This window comes from Leptosomus discolor, chromosome 1 (assembly GCF_034619465.1).
Source record: "Leptosomus discolor isolate bLepDis1 chromosome 1, bLepDis1.hap2, whole genome shotgun sequence".
Classification (NCBI taxonomy): domain Eukaryota; kingdom Metazoa; phylum Chordata; class Aves; order Leptosomiformes; family Leptosomidae; genus Leptosomus; species Leptosomus discolor.
Window position 1 is genome coordinate 147,391,287 of NC_141391.1, and position 20,522 is coordinate 147,411,808.

At 34.5% G+C, this 20,522-nt stretch overlaps 1 protein-coding gene across 1 annotated transcript in view; it reads left to right on the forward strand.

Annotated features, from left to right (window-relative positions):
• Positions 1–20,522, forward strand: part of PLCZ1 (phospholipase C zeta 1) — a 53,337-nt gene that overhangs the window by 8,478 nt on the left and 24,337 nt on the right. The window contains exons 4-7 of the mRNA XM_009958043.2: positions 3,640–3,841; positions 5,479–5,623; positions 8,518–8,673; positions 19,782–20,009. Of these exons, the coding sequence (XP_009956345.1) occupies positions 3,640–3,841; positions 5,479–5,623; positions 8,518–8,673; positions 19,782–20,009 (731 nt within the window). The remainder of the gene's footprint in view (positions 1–3,639; positions 3,842–5,478; positions 5,624–8,517; positions 8,674–19,781; positions 20,010–20,522) is intronic.

The following is a 20,522-nucleotide window of genomic DNA, read 5'->3' on the forward strand; positions in this document are numbered from 1 at the left end:
GGAATTGGCCTTAACTGGATGAATGGGGAAAACCTTTTTTTTTTTTTTTTAAAAGACTATGTTCGGAAAAAAAGAATATTATTAATAAACTGAATTCCAGACAGTCCAAAAAAGGGAGGGCAAGAAAAAAACATTTAACTTTGTAAACAAAAAGAAGATATAAGAAGACAGAAATCTTTTCCCGCTTTCTCTTTTTCTTTTTGCACCAAATGGATATGTGGGCACACTAACTACTGCTAAAGGACGCTAATGGAGAAAAAAAGCTGAGAAGAAATGTGAGGCCTTGATGAAAGTATCTTTTCACTGCAGAATAGTTATGGACATGAATTCCCATTCCTTTAATGTAGAAGCAGAAAATGTCTGCAAATGGTCAGAAAATAATATAACTGTGCTATTCCTCAGAACCTAAAATGCACCCCCTAACTAGTTTTGGTATTTTCATCAGACAAAGATAAGAGGCCTGTGATAAGCTGCATAAAAATACAAATATTTTTAGTCCATTAATTAGAGACATGAGAACATTTTACTGAAGTCAAAGAGCTTACATGTTGGCTAAAAAAGTAACACAAATTTACTTTACAATATTTATACCTTTAGGGCATTATGGTCATGAGCATATATATCGAAACATAAGTTCTCTTCTTGAAAACATTGTCGTTATCTTTTATCAATTACAAGAGCACCCAGGAAAGCATCAAAAATAATTCAGAAAATAAGCGAAACTTTGGAAAGTCAGTATTTTTCACTAATTTAAAAGGTAAGTGTAAAAATTCATGTATGAATTGTTAGTAAATAAATAAAAAAAAAACCAAAAAAAATCAAAAGAAAAAAAGGAGTTACTGGCCCAATTTGTAATTACACAAAGAAAATACAAAGCATAAAAAATAAATTAATCAGAAATGAAAACCAGATACTATTGATGTAAAGTCTTCTTTTCAAAGGAATTAAGTCTACAGCCCATGTAATTCATTATGCATAAAGCATACAGGATGCATGTATCCTGTTTTGAGCAACATGTAAAAAAATTCAAAATGTTTTTTAAAGACCTAGAAAGTAGAAACTTAATCTTATTGCTACAAGTGAAAAACAATATAACATGTGCACGTGGATAAATAAAAAAGTCAAGGTACTAAATAACTATCAAGAGTCACCAGGGTAGCAATAAGTCATGCTGCAAATATGTCCATTAAAAGAAAAACCAAGGAAATTCTTGATGCGTAAGTAGAATCAGTTGGCTAATATTATGGAGTAAGATCTCAGTCAAAAATACGGAAAAAACAGGATAGGACATGCTTAAATGACTTAATCAGATCAATGAAGACAGGTTGACAAATCTGAATTCTTAGAAAATCGGCTGTAACAAGCTTGGTTAATACAGGTTACTCTAGAAAACATGTGGAGAATGGATGATGAATTTAAAGACCGGGAAAAGTCAAATGTAATATCTATTTTAGAAAGGGAACATCAAAGGAACTAGACACCAGCCAGTTACAAGTAAAAAACTGGAACAAATAATGAATATGTAAATCACCTCTAAGATGGTAAGGATCAGTAACAGTTTGTCAGGACATTCGATGAATAAATAGCGTCCAGTTTTCTTCCATGGGAGAGTAACAGCAGCTGATGGATAGAAGAAAAATACTTTTTAATGCTGTCTTGAATTCTAAAAAACAAGTTAAGGAAACCGGCAAAATGACCACATGGTAAATAAGCAGCTCATTAGAAAACTACTCTGAGAAGTTAGTCATCAATGACTTAGAGTCAAATGAAAGGCTACACCAATCTGCAGTTTCACTGAGCGTTGTGTTGGGATCCAGACTTTAGTTATGTCACTGATAAGCTGGATGATGGGATAGAAATTAATTTGACACCAGAACTTCAAGTCTAATAGGAACAAGATTAGAAGTCAAAGTGATCTTGGCAAATTGATGATATAGAAAAGAAAGATGAAGTTCAATAAGGAGAAGCACTACGTTCTATTTAGGGCATCTATCCTTGATAGAAGGAAGTTCACCAGATGGAAAGAGTTGTAGAGCAATGGAAATTATCAACAGTCTAAGAACCTAACCTAAACAGAATAAGGCACTGAACTGGATTTGTTTCTTCTGGAAAGCAGTGGAACGAGGGGAAGTGTAATAGCAGTCTTCACATGTGGGTAAGACTGTAAAGAAAAAGGAGAGGAATAGTAGAAAACAGAACAAATATTTTGGACAGCAAGGAAGTTTCAGGGCAAACATTATGGAAAACTTTCTAACAATAAGGTTGGTTATGTGCTGAAATGGGATTACTAGGACTAGGATGTCTGTGGATTCATCATCAATAGAAGTCTTTAAGGATAGCTTTGACAGACTTCTGGTAGGAATAACTTTTGTGTCGTTCAGGACAACAGTGTATGTATGTATGGTGTGTGGAGGGCCTTCATCCTTATTTTCTCTTTCTGTTTAGCATTTTAAATCATTGCAAAGTTTTCTAGTTCAAAAAACTGTGTAATTTAGAAATAATTATTTTCTTTGTGATACCATCAGAATGATTTTCATAAATTGTTATTCAGATAGAAAACTTGCAATCTGTACACATACTGAAGATTGATAATTGCAGTTCTAACCTGTAAATTGTGATTCTTGTATCTGCATTAAGAATTAACAGGTCAGATAAATTTTTAGGGTTTGGAGTTTGGGTTGGATGTTTTGTTTTGTTTTGTTTGTTTTTGCTTAAAGGTTTCTATACATTTACCTCCTTAAATTATTGTTAACAGAAAGTAATCCTGGATTATTTACTGCTCAATTATCACTAGCCTACTATGGTGACGATAAAAGATTATTTTAGAGCTTGACTGAAAATCCCTGACTAATTCAAAGTAGGTTATGTTTTGAAGCAAAGTTGACTTCTGAGATTATATGATTTGCAAAATTATTACATTTGAAGCATGACATTGGAGTAGCAGTTGTCGGTGTAATGGATCTGTTTGTCATTAAACCAGCTAAAAACAAAACAAATGGAATGACTATTGCTGATGTGGAGGCAATTAGGACATTTTGTTATAGATACAGTAATATAATAAGCTTGATTTGCAATTCATCTTTGTGGGCAGTCGTTTATTTTGTTAAAATGTTATTTTTATTTCAAATGTTTCTATTTAAACATTATTTCATCAGTGTTGATTTGGAATTTTCCACCACTGAGGAAGATGTTTGGTGCTAGGAATGATAGTTTCTGAAAGATTATTTTGACAGTATGTGACTGACATTTTGGAGAACAATCTTCTGTTCTTCTAGAAAAGAAGATTCTCTTTATGCATTGACTGGCACGATACTTTCCAAAACTAAGCAACAAGTATTTTCCTTTACATTTAATTAGGACTACTGCAAACTCTTCTTACTGGTGTCCACAGAAGAATAAAAATGTCAGAACACATTTATTTCTTATAATTTTGAACCACAGCAATTCAGCTCCAGAATTGCACACATCTGACGTTTGTGTTTATATTGTTTGTTACAAATTTTAAAATTGCAGGAAAGTGTTATGTTGTATAACCTTTAGCAATGTTCAGACTTGGCTATTAAAAATTACGGAAAGTACACAGATACAACCATCCGTTTAGCTACTCACCAGAAATTTTTTGCTTTCCTTTTTATTCAGTGAGGAAAAGAAGGCAGATGTCATTTGAGGGATTTATAAGGTACATGAGTTCGGAAGACTCTTCGGTATTTAAAAGCGATCACAGGAGCGTCTACCAAGATATGAACCACCCATTATGTGACTATTTTATTTCATCTTCTCACAACACCTACTTGATATCCGATCAACTAGTAGGGCCCAGTCATTTATGGGGATATATCAGGTATCTAGATACTGTTTTTTAATATTTTAAACATTCTTTGACTTTTTTTTTTTTTTTAAAATGAGTACCAAGTCACATATAATCTTGCTTGGCAATAAGGAGCTAAAGCATCACAGACACAAGTAGAAAATGTGAGAGTGGTATGTTATTTTGTATGTACACTTTTCAATATATTTGCCAAACCATCTGTTCATAGTCTGGAAACAATCTATTTTTTCACTTGCATCTCAGAAAATCTACCTCACGGCAAATGAAATCTATAGTATGCTGCACAGTATATGATTAAATCAGTTTTTCATCTCAACATACCGGGCAAGAATAAATATCTCACTGAAATAAATGTAAAATTCCTGGGCAAACTCTAATCTGATCAATATACAACACATAAGGGCACAGTACAGTGGAGCATGTCAAGGATGTGTGTGACCAGTGTATGTTGCAATGTGGTCAGTTTAGAAACAACAGTAACAACAAAAAAATGTGGGCACTGTAGTAGCCAGGAGGGAGGAGAAACTTTGTCTTTGAATGTGCAGCATATGACTCCAAGAGGAGAAGGAAATGGGGATGCCTTACTGCTGAGACACATCTAGAAGAAATGGTCAGGGAAGGAGGAAATGGGTTATGTAATACAGGCAATACAGAGGGGAACAGAAAGTATGAAGAATTTGAGAGACAGGTGTCCAGCCTTCCTGTTACTTTTTACTACTTTAGTGAAATGAAAGCAGTTGGAACCATCATCTGTCTGAACTTTTTTGGTTTGGTTGTTCTCGGGATATTCTATAATGGCTTGCAATCAACAGAAACACTAGTGAATTTATTTCTAACAGTATTTAAAATTATATGACATTAATACTACATTGCTTAAAGTAATTGCAAAGAAGATATAAAACCCTCGCTCTTCCTCTTTATCTACTATTTGTGTAAGGAAAATATAAAATACTAAAATAAGCTAGAAGCATCTTTGAGATATTGTTAGCATGTAAAGGGCAGCATGTAAAAGACAGATTGGTAATTAGGTCAAATAGTCTACAAGAAATGTTTAAATTAGTAACAAGCCAAATATTAGAAACCTAAGACCTTTAAGGGGTGCCACTGACATATTAAAAATTAAAACAGAATAAATTTAAGGCATCTGAGAAACTTTAGCACTCACTCTTAGAAATAACATGGGGGGAGAACAACTATTATGTAAAGACCAAGCACAACCTGATTCTCTAGTGTAATGTAATGCCTTTATTTTAAAGTACGATTCTCAAACTTGCAGACAAATCCTGGAATAGCAATAATAAAGGGTCTTTCACACATTTCTTCTATTTCAAGCAACAATTTGCCATCATTCCAAAATTCTTTTATTTAAATCTTTGACTCTCTTTTTAAGTCTTTTAAAGAAGGTTATTCAGTTAATCCACCTTACTCCTTAATGCTCTGATAAAGTTTATTAGCTAATACTCCTAAGATAAACAACAGAAAATACAGCTCTGTCTCATCTGTATAATTCTATAGGATTTCTTTGGTGGTGAAAAAGTAGGGGGTTAGTAATTATTCTATGTGCTTGTAATCAGAAATACAGAGACTTGTATAAGAAAATATGGTATCTTTCTTTTAACTGTAAAATTGTTTCTCTTGTTCTTTTGAAGTGCTCTCTTAAAAGGATGTCGTTGCCTGGAAATTGACTGCTGGGATGGCTCAAGCAATGAACCTGTTGTGTATCATGGTCACACTTTAACAAGCAAAATTCCATTTGATTCTGTCATTCAAGTGATAGACAAGTATGCATTTGTGGTATGTGTATATATATATATATGTGTATATACGTATGGATATGTACACATGTTGGTTACTATGTGACGGTGACTTTAACAAAGCCCAGGGGCATGGTTGTTGTCAGAGATTCTCCAGGGTAAAAAATGTGAAATAGAGACAGTGCTTCTGACAGAGGGCATCACTGAAATAAATTATGGGAAAATTGTGCTATCTGTTCTTAATATCTGTTTTTATTTTATTTAAGGAATGGTAAACATATTTCACTGATAATGATTATAAACCAAACTTGGTGCAAAGAATTGAGAAGATCTTTCTCAGCTTGTAAGGTGGAATTCTCACCTGAGGTCATTTAAGCAAGGACTGAATATACAGTGAACAACTATTTCAGAATCAGTCTGATGTTTTACTCCTTCTTTATACCTTTTAATTTTTTTCCTTCACTTATTCTTCTGTTGCTGTCAGTCTGTCTTATATCCTATGCTTGAATTTATGAAATAGGGAAAAATATTAGCTTATAGCTGAGTTTGAGGCTTACTCTCTTTTCCATTTCCTCTCTTTTTATTTTGAATTCAAGGCCTGAAAAAGGTTACCATCTACTGCTGTCTTTTTGTTAGATGACTCATTAGGGCAATGTTCCTTCTGCCTATCTCTGGCAAAACAGCAAAAGCTGGAGAGCTTTTGGCACTGTCTCAGTCTTTTGTATAGGTTTTGGCAAATGCCCTGCTTAAATGAAGTCCTGAATGACTACTAAGATAACTCTTGTATTCAGGCCAGCATTATATGTGTGTGTATACACACCTATTATGTATACAAATTTATACGGATTTTTATACATAAATATTTATAGCCTCCTCAGAGTTAAACAAAACTCTTTTTTTTTCTGTTCTGATTTTAATATAAAATTTAATTAGTCTCTGATTTTGAAAGGTAGCAAAAACAAAAATATGTTTTTATGTCACTGTTCTTCACAACCCATTAGATATGACTCTCCTGTTTTTGCTAATACACAGCATATTGTACATAACTATAATACAAACTTCATTTCGTAGGCACTAGTTACAGTAAGATGATAAAATCAGAATAGATAACCAGTTTGTACCAGCTGTCTGTCCATCAAAGTTTAGGTGTGCTTGTATTAGTGGTTAATAGCAAATGCTTAGGGGAAAAGTATAAAAACAGGGTAAAGAAATGCTACTTCCCTTAGATACTGATGGTTTAGTTCCTGCCCAAGCAAAGATTTTATTCAGAGTATTTGTTTTAGTAGCCACTGGCAACTTAAGAAATTCACATGGTCTAAATGGACATGTGTCATTTGAGCTATTCTCTAAATTTTACTCAATTTCCCATGTTTCGCCTGTCTTGCTTGAGTACTGTGATGAGTAAGGTGTAAAGTGAGCAAGGTGTAAAGAGTCTCAAGAAAAGTTTGTGATATTACAAAAAATACGCATAGCTTTTTCATGTGAAGGCAATAATTTCTGAGCAAATTTTAAGTATACTGTCAACTTGAAATGTAGTCAATTAAAATCTGTCATAAATTAAAGCAAAAGACATTTAATCCTGGTTTACTTTGTCAATTGCAATTTTAGAATCTGATTTTATCTTTTAAAAGAAAACAATTCTCATAACAAAACTCTGTAAACAATAGAAGAAATTCTGTACACAAAAAGAGCACTCTCCCCCACAAAACAGAAATATTTTAAATCTGTGCCACTTACAGTAAACTGGTGGCTACAATTTATATTTAGCTGAAAGCCAATTTTGCCTCGTTTATCATTGTTTTTTTCACTGTCCCCTAAAATATATGCCAGCTGCTAAAGGAGCTAGCACTAAAATATGTCAGATGTAAATTTAAAGGTACTTGACTATGTCCAATCTTCCAAGTTCTTCCTATAGGTACATGAAAATGGCAATAATTTTGTTTTCTATTTTTCTTTTCCCTTATTTCCCCCTATTGATTTTTTTTTTTCACAAAACTTAGTCATTATTTCTAAAAATTCATCTACCTAATGTGATAATTCCCTGTTGGGATGACATAGTCAACAGAATTTCAGAGCAGTTGTGATATAACCTTTAGGTGCAAAAGGAAGAGCAGCTGTTAGGTCTGAAGAGATGAAGGTTTCTTTAATTTTGAAAAACACCAAAATGGTCAACAGTAATGTTTTTAGAAATTGGAATGTTTTGAGTCTCCTTTGAAATTAACCTAAATAATTTTTTATGCTTTAGTGTGCCTGGGAGGTTTTACCCCATCCTCCTTTTTGGCAGATGATATTATAATTCCTCTTTCTTCTTTGTATGTTCATTTGTTGAGAACTGCTTCAGACACACAGTAGCCAGTGCATCATTCTTTAGAAGCTCTGTGTATCAGCTAAGCCATTAACTCTGTGAGAAATTTGGCTTTTTGATTCCAGGTTGTACTCTGCCCTGTGCAACTGAATCACCCTGATTTTTGGTCAATTTAATGCTTATTTTCTCTCTGTTTTCTTCACATTCAACGTTAATCAGTATGTTAACTGCCTCTGATAAATTATTTTCTATGGATTATTGGGCAAATACACTTCAATATGCACTTTCCAAAGATCAGCACATGCTCTAATGAACTCTTCTGTCCTTCTTAACTGATCTTCATTTGATTTCCCTAGTTAGTTTCTTTCACCTCTATATATGTCTAGCCTTGTTTTAACCCCTTTAACTTTCTGAAGATGCATTTTTCTTCCTTCTTCAGTTGTGCTTTCTCTTTTCTATAAATATGTTGAGCTTTTTTATTGTGTTACTAACCTGGAACTGACCTATATTCTGAATGTTTTGAAAATAAAGGACAGATTACCAAGGGGACTTTTCTAAAACATTTTGGGAAATCAAGTGTTCCTTTTTTTTATTTATTAATAATAAAAGCCTTTAAATTATATTTCCAGGCATCTGACTATCCAGTTATACTGTCTCTGGAGAACCACTGCAGCCCTAAGCAACAGGAAGTAATGGCAGACTATTTAGAAAGTATTCTAGGTGACAAACTTCTTACTTCAACAATTGGTGGCGAGACAGTGGTGACTCAGCTACCTTCTCCTGAGGTAATATTTCATTTTTCTCTGTGAAAGGTAGGGAAAAAAACGTGTTGTTTTTGTCATTTTTTTTTTTTTAATCTTCTGAAACTAAGTTTATGAAACTGCCGATCTGAAATAGACTGAAATAGACTTTAAGTAATAAGAAAAAATAATTAATCAACACAAAAAAACCCCACAAAAAGATTAAAAAAAAAAAGTGAACTATTACTTAATATGAATTAAGCTATCATAGTGTGGTTCATCTACAGTAGTCCTATGCTGGAGACTTGGTAGTCTAAACAGAAAAGAGCATCTGCCTTTAAAGAGGGCAGATTTATACACAAGGAATGGCTTGCCAAAGATTGTAGAAGTAAGTACTACTGAATCTGAACTCTGAATCTGAGAGCTGTGCAAACACCTGATTAATTTAGTTTTGGAAACTTCAAGTTATTGAAATGTTGTGTTATAATTAACAGCTTCAAAGATTCTGTTGATCTTTTGTCAAAAGTCAACATTTTGAGGTTAAATTGAACAATCCTCTCCTCTCCTCTCCTCTCAAATGAGGCTTACAGTTTTTTAGTTTTAAATTTTTAAACTTCACTTTAAAATCTTTTAAAATCTTCACTTTTAACATGTTAATATATCTGATTTCTGCTGATTTAATTTTTGTTCCTTAGATTGAAAGAATCTCCTGAAATTTAAACATGTTGTTGAAATAGAAACCTGAATCTAAATTTTTTGTTAATAACAATGTTGATGGAACTACTTCATCGAGTTCTGTTACTGTAAAAACATTCTCTGTTTCTCAATGTGTTCCTCCCTAAGGCAGTGTTTCTCAGCTGGTGGCTTGAGACCCCTGGGATATGAAGTCAGAAAAGGCAATTAGATGGGTGTTGAAAATTTTATTGCAAACTGAAACAAATAAATTCCCATTGTTCCAGTCTTTGCACATAATTTTCTTTCAAGGACAAAAGATTTTTTTTTAAACTCTTGTAACACAAATTCATGTATACATACAAAGTAGTTATTTAGGCTTGTCACTGTTGTCAGTGATATATCAGATATATTTTATACCTTTTTTTTAATAGTAACTGTGAAAAGAACAAAGCAAATGAAAATGTGGGGAGGTAACACTGTCATAAGGAAAGATAATACACAAAGAGGTATATTTTTGTAAAGGATTTGTGATGGAAAAAGTTGTGGGTCAAAAAGACAGTATTACCATACCGTTATATTTTCATAGCGATGTTGTCATAAATATATTTAATACATCTTAATAAATTTCTCAGTGGGCCAACATATTTTATTCAATTGCATCTTTATGTTTTTTTATCACACTGTCCAATATCACTTTGCAACCTTGAAAAGCATTCAGTAGATTAGAAAAAAATATAAACCATATTAAAAGTGAGGATTTGTTTTAAAGCTTCTCAAAGTGTAGCTGCATTCAGTCTAATAGATCTCCAAGAATCTTACGTCCTCTGTAGCAAACACAAAATCAGTGCACTGTATCTGAATCATGAATTCATTGAAGTACACACTTAAAAATTTTAATTTCCATGAGATATATCCCTTACCATATGTTTATTGTAGTATAAGGAATTCATACTTCATATTTCCATAGCTTAGAGTTTTCTTAAGTCAGCTGTGTAGAATTTTTGCCTGAAAATGCATTTCTGGGTTCCATACTTATTTCTCACTTAAATGTATGCTGTTCAGGTGAGATTCATTCTATTGAATTTTTAATCCTTTAAAGTTATGTGAAATGTATTCTACATCTATGTAAGACGTAAGAGTTACCTAAATATTACCACTGTCCTCAGCTGATTTACAGAAGTCTGAATTTAAGAAATTGTTATGTTGAGAATGAACAAGGATTAGGATCACCTCCATTTCTCTTAGCTGCTTTGATTAAGCACTTAAGAAAAATCATTAGGATTTTATTTTGCAATGGAAATATGAAGTTATGACTGAATTTGCAAATAGAGTAGTAAGCTTGACTTCTGGCTAGCACTTTTTGAAGAACCACTTTTAGTCCATGTCCAAAAGGAGTTTAGTGGCATCATATCCTTAAAGCTTGGGACCTTGTGCATGTTCAAGGTCTGGGTAAATTCATTATCATTCGAGTTAGCCAGATGCTGAACTTAGTCTTAAGTCTGCTTTACTTAAGCAGTGCAAAAGGGATGTTACAGAACTAGAAATGATGACTTTAAAATGCTGTTCATGAGAAGGATACTCAGTGTAAAAAAATAGTTGTCACCTACATCATCTACTGTTCCACTTTTTTCAAGATGGAGCACTGGCAGGAATAGGGGAGAAGCTATCACATCTGCTGTGATTCTATAGGAACCGAAATGGTAAAGACATCTCAGGAAGAAAATTGTATCAGAATTGTTAACACCAGTAACAGAGTAAAGGCATTATTCTTTAAACATGACAGTCATCTGATTTCTAATATAAGTCTAATAAAATATAATAACTGTCAGGGTGATTAAAGTTCATTGCAAATGCTCAGATATGAGATTGGTTCAACAGAATGTTAAGTGTTCATTGGCATGCCTCAAGCACAGTAAATACATTTGCTTACAGGCTGATATGACCGATAGCCTGCTAACTGATTTTGAAAAAAAAATGCTATGAATAATGTACTCAAGGGAATTAGTGTATCTGCCTAGAGGAGTACTTTTACCAGCAAAATTCTTATCAGATAACTGTATCTATCTGTATTATATTCATATGCAACAAAAAGGGAAAGCTTTGAAATCAGTTTTCTCTTTTGAAACTTTCCCATGTAGCTCACCTATATTTTTCACTGAATTTTGAAATAAAAAATAGACATAGAAAATGTAGCAAAAAGCAGTATTGTTTAAAATGAAATCATTATACACTAATTTAGCCTACTACCAGGTCTTAATTTTTCTTTGTAGAGTTCTGTAAGGCATGTTCTGTGGCCAACATACATTTTTTTCCCCTAGATTATTAGCTCTTTCCTTATTATGTTTTATTGGATATGCTTTTAAAGTCTGTTCTAAATATTAATTTAAAATGATGATTTATTCAGTGTTGCTTCTTTTTTTAGACCGTTACACTCTCTTACATTAAAGTAAAATAAAAATAGGTGGTAAATTGCTTATATGCTAAAATATTTACTTATCTTGATTTTAAATGAATATGAATGTTACACTGAAGTAGCTCAACATTAAGGTGAATATACTTCAAGTCACTTTACTATGTGTGTACATATATATATATATATATATACATATGAATTGGATTACTCTGAGTTTCAAAATTAAGGTATTTGGATTAGGCTTACAGTGCTTTACCTCCATTTTCCCTATAATTTTGTTTACTTTCTTTTGTACCTACCTTGAGTTGAGCTCCACCTTCCTCCTTTCTGGTTGGGTCTCAGCAAGAAAGATGAAAGGGATTGAAAGGCAATTAACAATAACCACAGAGACATTTTTTATAATATGCTCTGTTAGAGAATATTCCAACCTAGTAATTTCCCTAGGGACACAGAACAAACCTCTTTACTGCCACATGTGCCTCACGTGTATAAATGCAATGGGTGTACTTCTGTCTCTCAGGTCCCCTGATTGTCTGCGTCACAACAAGTTATTGATCACTTAGTTGTCACCTCTTATGTTCATGACCTGTGCTATTGTCGCCTTTGCTAGGCTTTTTTTTTTTTAACAACCTGCTTATAGGATCCCTCAACGATTTGGCTCTGGACTAACCAGTTCAGCCCTCCTTCCCTTTTCTCTCAGATTCCTTTGGCAAGGACCTTCAACATCCAGCTTCTCCCTTCAGTCATGAGACTGAAACATTCTGTTTCTTGCATGGGAAGTCCTCCTCATCTGACAGCTACTGTTGTTCCTAGTTTTGCTCCTCCTATGAAGGGGTACATGCAGCTCATGCAAGGCTTCCTTTTAATACCCACTTCTCAATGTTCTTCAAGATCCAAATCAAAAGGTACCCTTGTTTGTGCATGAAGTGGAATACTACATAATGTCTCCAAACACTTTCTAAAACATTTGCCTATTATAGGTTCTTACTTAGATCTTGGAGATTTGGAGATCTCTGTGGAAATTATTTTTCTCTCTGTTGTCTGATCGACGTCCTACTTCCTTTTCTAAGTAGGTTTTGAGCTACACCTTTGTCAACTGAGATGATTGTCCATGTCTGGAAGAAGGATCGGACACAGAGCAAACCCAGTCTTAGGTGCTTCTACACACAACATGTGTGATGTTTCCTACCATTGTAAGCTTAAGTGAAAATCAGAAGGTCCAGAAAAGAAAACTGGATGGTCCCTGAAAGCTATTGCTCTCTGCTTTTTCTTGACACCTGCTTACTCTGAAACAGGGTATTTACAAACCCCAGAAACTTTCAGGAAAAGAGGTTTTTAATGATTTGGCCTCAGTCATATGTTTACCCTGCAGCTGACTATACTAGTACTGTTAATTCCCTGGAATATTGCTGTATTCTGTAGCATCTCAACAGATAATTCTTCCTCTACATGTGGAGTAGAGGAAAGAGAAGGTTTTTGCACTGTTTCTTTCTTTTACACACTGCTTATCCAATGAGGTAAACTGAGGCCACCCTTGAGCGTCACCAATCTCTTCTACCGTATCTATCCTCTTACCTCCTTACCACACAGATATTTTGCCACCCAAAGCAACAGACTCACTACAACCCTCTGCATGCACTCTTGGCTGCTATTGTGCTTCTAAAGAGACTTAATGAACTTCATTTAATATTTGCCAGAATATCAGGTTCTTTGAGTCAATTCCCACATTAAATTATATTTGACATCATTGACCAGCACCACAGATCCCTGCCTATTTAACTAGCACTCCCGGATTACTCCGATATAAAGTGGCAGAATATGGTGTCTTGGGTAGCAATTTGTAGATGAACTTAGAAAATATTACAATCCTAGAAGTGAGATCAATTTTTACTTACCCTGCTGAATCCTTCCTTTCCCATGGGTTTGACGGCTACTGAAGGAAACAAGCCTCAAATGTAACACACAAAAAAGACTGTAAACACATTGATACTTTTGATGAAGGTTTGTTCCTCAATTACTTCTCGTTGTAGCACATCGAACTACCTTATAAAGCTGGCATGATATATACGTGTACTACTTAGGAATTTTTCATTATTTGCAGATCTCCTATCACATAATTGGAAAGAGGTATTGATGCATTGTTAACTGAAAGTGAAGTGGCAACTATCGTTATTTTACAAGTCACCTTTAATGTTTACCACACAGCTGCAAGATCAATTACTATGTTGTGGTCATTCAGAAGCATTTTTGGCCACAATCTCCATGGTTTCCTGATAGTTGTTAAAGCTATGCTATCTAAATAAAAGGACCTATTTAATAATCTCCTTGAGAAAGATTTACAGGTCTCCAGTACGACTTTATACTCTCTGGGCATTTTAAATCCTACTATTAGGGGGAAAACCAACTAACCCCATAGACAGAACTACTCCTTCGTCTTTTTCTTCACCTATATCTACTCAATATACAAATGAGCTTTCCATATGCAGTCACTGTTATCTGCAGAATAGTCTCTGTTTTCCCAGAATGCACCAGCCTGGTCAACCAAGTACCACAGTCTTTGCCATCTAGATGTAACATTTGCATGTATTTCTAAGAGATTCATATTGCTACTGCACTTTCTTGCTTTCTCTATAAAGACTTATCTCACTGAGAAACTTTCAAAACTTGGTTGCACCTGGCTGTCTATAATCTCTGACAAATAGATTCTTACTGACCATCTGTAACGTCTGACAAAAGGGTGATAGTCTGATTAACCTTTGGCTATATGATTCAATTTTCAGTCTAACCATCTCCAAATTTTCCTGTCCCATATCTTTATAGGGTTTTATAGACTTATTTTCTTGTTATTGAAAAAGTAGGACATGAAGATATATTCACTCAGAAATTCAAGATCAAGACTGCTTTAGCATGTCTAATTCTGTTGCTTCAGTGATGAGATTCATTCCTATTTTTTTGACCTACAAGTCACATATGCAAATGTCTTGACCAAGTCTTTGCATCAGAAATATCTTTGCTTCTCAGTAAGTCAAAAACATTTCCAGTCCACTATTTTGCCTTTTAATCTGTCTATGGCATTTATTCTTTACAAAAATGAGAAGAAAGATCTTGAAAATGTAGCATGCCTTGGTGATGACCTCAAAACTAAGAAAATCGGTATCGTCTGTCATAAAAATTATGGATTCTCTAGGTTGTAGTGAGAACTTCAGAGGTCTCATCTGATTCCTACACTGTTTCTGGGCTTCGTGCTCTACTGTCTTTTGAGAGAACATGTTTTCCCCAGAAACTTATTGAATATGCAACAGTCGTTTACCTGTTAATAACTTCCCTGTATTTAAAGGCAACTTCATATGGTAATTAAAAACAGTGCCATACTTTACATCATCAACCAAATAGGTCTCAGGTTGATGGTTTATTTAGTGTATAAAAATCAGATCCTTATTTTGGCAGGGTGTCTTCTTGGAACATTGAACTGTGGTAGGGAACCTGTGCACGAGGGCCCTGAGTACACTAGACTAATTAGTCTGACCAACCTGTAACTGTCTTTCTCTGTAATCATCCCTTGGATTCCCTTCCAACCCATCCACCGGAGATTTAGTTGCCTACGTACAATGTCACCTCTGATATAGCACAGATGTTTAGCCTTGGACTAGACTAAATTGTGAGCAAGAGCCCTCATTTGGGGCCTCGACCTGTGTACTCTCATAATTGGCTTGGGCCTGCATTTTAGCTCCAGCTCTTGTCCTGTGTCCTTACCTGAGCTACACTGTAACTATGTAGTGCCTGTCCCTGCAAGTTGCTGTTCCTGGCCTTGCTTTGCTCTCAGTTCTGCACCTGGTGAGGTATAGCCCCATGCACCAGTACAGGCCGGGACATGACTGTCCGGAAAGCAGTTTTGCAGAAAAGAACCTGGAGGTCCTGGTGGACAAATTGACCATGAATCAGCAATGTACCCTTGTAGAAAATAAGGCTAACATTAGCTTGGGCATCAGTAGGAAAAGCAAGATGGGCCTAGTCTTTTCGCAGTGAAATGGTTAGAAGCAGTAGGAACAAACTGAAATACAAGAAATTCCATTTAAATATAAAATAGAGAATTTTTGCTGTGAGGGTAGTCAGGCACTGGAGCAGGTTGCCCAGAGATCTCAGTCTTGAAGACACTCAAAACCTGGCTGGACACACCTTTAACTCTTATTGATCCTGCTTTGAACAAGGGGGTTGGACTAGATGGTCTCCAGGGGTCCCTTCCAAACTCAGTTGTTCTGTACTTATATGATATGGCTTCCTGGTTTGACCCTGGACCTGCCTCATGACTCATATGGCAGTCACTGGACTGCTTCCTAAACTTGCCTGAACATCGCTAGACCTGCTCTTCTTGTCTTACTCTTGCCCTAGTCGGTGAGGCTATTGCCCCATGCCTGCCCTGCTGTCACCCTCAGCTCCTGGGTCACCTTGTACAGCTGCTTGCCCTTGCTCCTCTCTGACTCTGAATTGTTACATATTCTTGAACCATGAGCAGCAGGCTGGTTAACAGTGTTATATGCAATGAATTTGTGGATCAGTTACACTCCATTTTTCTGCCTTAGAAGTCTCTAAGAAACACAAAATCATCTACACTAGAACTTTCTTTAAGGCTACTGTCTTTTTGATTGCGTGTTTGGAAAAGTCTATGTGTGTTTTCATATTTCTCTTATATCTGATTCAGTCCTCAGGTAAAACGACAAGGCATTGCCAACTAAGGGTCCTGTTTTTCAATGGGATCTAACCTTACTGTTGCAGTAGGTCAAGCCTCCGAGCCGTTAGCAAATTGATCCTCTCCTTATCTTTGAAGTTTGATTCCTGAGTGGGACTCTTTCTGGTAGATGAATGAGAAATAATATCTTGCAAAAGAGTTAAGGACAAAGTGTTTCTGAGAACACATACGCTTTTACCCAGGATTTTGTCAGCTTTTCGCTTCATCCAGACAGTCTGCCAGAATCACACCTTCCAATTCCCTTCTTTAGGCATGTTTTGCTTTTTTGTATTTTTAATGAAAAAATATTCAGAAAGATTTTCTCATGTATTTTGTGTCTACTACAGTAGGTAACTGTATCATATGAAAACTTGTTACGAGATAGATAAAAACGTACCCCTGATGTAATTGATATCCATTTAACTACAGCTCAGGCATTACCGGTAGTAGTGATTTGAAATGACTCAATAACTGTAATTTATAAGGCTGCCACAAAGATATCAATTCACACTTTTACTAAGTGTGATTCTCTTGATTCATTGAAGAATGCTGGTGTTGGGTTTTTTTAAACAGTTGTACTTAACAATCATGTCCTGTTATTTTCATTCAAGATAGATTTTTGTCAATACCTCAAAAGCTTTCCCGATGTTAGACTTCATGGAAGGTGTCTTTACCCTGTATCAGTATTTAAGACACTAATATAATTCTTGAAATAAAAAAAATATGTAAAACTTTGAACTGATTTTAACCTTGTTACTTAGTAAGATTTTCAGGATTTGATATTCCTCTTACTAAGCACCTACAGCGGGTCAGGAGAGTAGAATAGAGAAGGACATGCTAAATTTAAATAGGGGAAGTTATTCTTCTTTTTTTAATACTCATGACCCAAATCCAGGGTTTGTTCTCTGCATTTTTGAGGACTGAATTTTGTTCCTTTTTACATCAATTGCAGTGGTTAGTAGGTGGGTTTGCCTAAGTGCTTGTGATTTTGTCTTGGAGTCTTTTGTAACTTCAGCTGTTCTGATTTGTGTTGTACATCACATTAACCAGAATGCTTATTTAGTATAAGAACTAAGTTTTGTTCATTTAATTATTTAAATATTTGTTCCAATTGATTTTACTCAGAGGCTTTTGCTTATGCCAGCCTTGAAGTCCCATTATGCTCTAGGGAAGATCTATTATGTTTTACATATTTAAATTTTTTAGTTTGCTTACAGTTTATACATAAATGTAGTAAACATGTATTTTTTAAATATTTTGCATTTTATAGTTAAACTAGAAAAGAGAAGTTATAATGAATGTTCAGACTTTCAGCTCATTATCTGCTTAAAAGATTTAGACATTTGTACAAAAGGATGCCACATGTTTAGGACTGCTGATTACCAGTTAAAGAACCCAGATTTCACAGTCACTGATTTTGTAACCATACATTTGTTACAAGTTTTTTTGAAGATCTGTTTGAAGCTCAGACTTAAAATCCGTGGTATGTCTTTTTTTCAGTTCATGGTTCACTTTCAGTGATTTGGAATAACTATTATTGGAATCTGCTTCTGGCCAAAACCCAGCAAAATTTCTTCTTAATTTCCTCTTGTTAGAACATTTTCTGTAACTGTCTTTGAAAAGAGAGCTGTGATTTTAAAATATTATCTTTATAGGAAAAAAAAAAAAGAAGAAATATTTGTCCTGCCTTAGGGTATTTACGTCTTTGCTAACAGTTCATAAACAGAATTTTAGGAACTATTTGACTTAGAATATCGTAACCCATTTTTATATGATGACACCGAATATGGTCTTTTTTTACTTAAATCAAGTTTTACATACAGGAGGCAGTAGTATATCCATAAAAGGTGTTCCTTCCCCAGTATACTAGTTTTTATTTTTAATTTGTACAATTAAATCTTATCTATGAATAACAAAATAGAAGACCAAAAATTGATAGAATTGTTTTTAAATATTGGGAAATATAAAGATGCAAAGGAAAATTCAGAACTCTAAACATTTTAGTAGCATTGCTCATATTAAAACTCTTTTAAAAATATCACAGAAAAAAATGGGTACATCAATAAGAAATGAAGGAAATGTTAAAATGCATCCTTATTCTGAATCACTAATGCAAGGAGACTAATCAAATCTTACACTAGCACGGCATTGATAGGTATTAAGTATAGGATATCTCATTCCACTGGCACACTGACAAACCACTAATACAAGATCTGAAGTGATAAGTGGGTTATCAGTAATGGAGATTGTAATGTAAATAAATGGAATGTCTATTTCTTTGCCTACAGCTCTAGTTTCTGTTGTAAAACTTTGGTTCGTATCATCCACGCTTTTCATATTTACTTAATGGATACCTTAAAACCCACTATTTCAGTTGTCTTTTATTTAAAATGAAAGAGTTTGTTCCTTTTTTCATTAACCTTCCCAGCAGTATAGCCTTCCTTTTCACTAGTGCATATGAAACTTAAGGAATATTTTTGTGGATCACTTTGTCCAAGAACCTAAGTAGTTCTGTTACTCACTGTCAGTTCCTGCGTACAGAGGTAGAGGTGAATGTTTGCTACATAATAGCTATTTTACTCTGAATATTATTTCATATATCTAAGTGAAATTTATACTCATAGGATTCAGATGCATAGATGAAAGCTATCTTATAGGAAAAGATAACATTTAATGAATTTTTTCCCTACATTCTGTATTAACAGAAGTTGAAAAGTGCCCATTTAAAAATAGAGAAACTGCTTAGGCAACAAATTACCAAACTGTTATTTCCCTGACTAGGTAAGATCAGCATGAGGATCCACTGTATAACAACATAACAATAAAAGTTTTAATTTTGTATTCTAGACAGATGTGCACAAATACACTAATCAAATAGGGTAACAAATTTCCATCAGTCACAATGATAGCTAAAAAAAAAAAATCAGATTAATATCAGATACATGTCTATAAGTCTATATATAAAAATGAATTCATGCATGGTAAAAAAAATATATCTCCTACGTCTTACCTGGCCATCACCTTTGCCACTTACTTAACTTCTCACCTTAATCTTGCTCACAGTTTCAGCATCTGTGTAGCTGTGTGGTGGAGAGCCTTTTTTCCTGTCATGGGGTTAGATATTTACATCCTGTTTTGTATTTTGATCCCCAGATTCTGTTTGTTTTACATGCTTTTGACTTCTGCCTCACCGATATCTATCTTCACTTTGTCGTGTTACCTCATTTCATTACACTTAATAAACATCTTTGAACGTGGATTAAACAATACCTAGATACGAAAACCTACAACCAGTACATACATAATTCTAGTTACTTCTGTTTAACCTCTTTTCTACAGGCACTAAAATTCAAAGTTCTGGTGAAAAACAAAAAAGTTGGAACAATTGAAGAAAGCATGCTCAGGAAAGAACTTGACAGTCATGGTGAGATAGGAGAAATTTCTGACTTCGAAAATGTGTCTGATGAAGATGATGATGATGAAAAAGCTCCTTCTTACCCAAAGGGTGTTGCCTCAAAAAGAAAATATGAACTTAGATCTTCAGCCACACCTAGAAAAAAGGCGAAGGTAACTTTTGTCTGAATTGAATTCAGAAATCATATAGATGTATGCCAGATTTTTCCTGAAAAAGAAGGAATGTATTATCTTAACATAGAGACTAAATTTAAAAGGTAGGCTTTAGTATTACTTAGAGCAATATATTTTGAAATAATATGCTTTACCACAAGGTTTCAGTTTTCCTGATTCTTACAAAACACTCCAAACTGGAGCATATTTTAGCATACAACTAAAAAGAAAACCTTCTCAGGGTTCCCATTCTAAACTCCACCTGCATTTTTCCACTTTCAAGTCTTGTGCTTGTCCCAGGTGCTCAGTACCACTGCTGATCTAAGATAAAGTTGCCCAAATGCTTTGTTGGTCTCAAGGCCCCCCTGGAGCTATTCACAGAGAACACTCATAGCAGTTCCTGACGATGGAAGGCAGAGTTAAATATTACTTCCTGCAGTCCACCAGTCTATCTTGGAGATTTTGAAGAGTTCCCATTCCTCTATTTTCTTCTGTTCTGGATTTATGCATGAA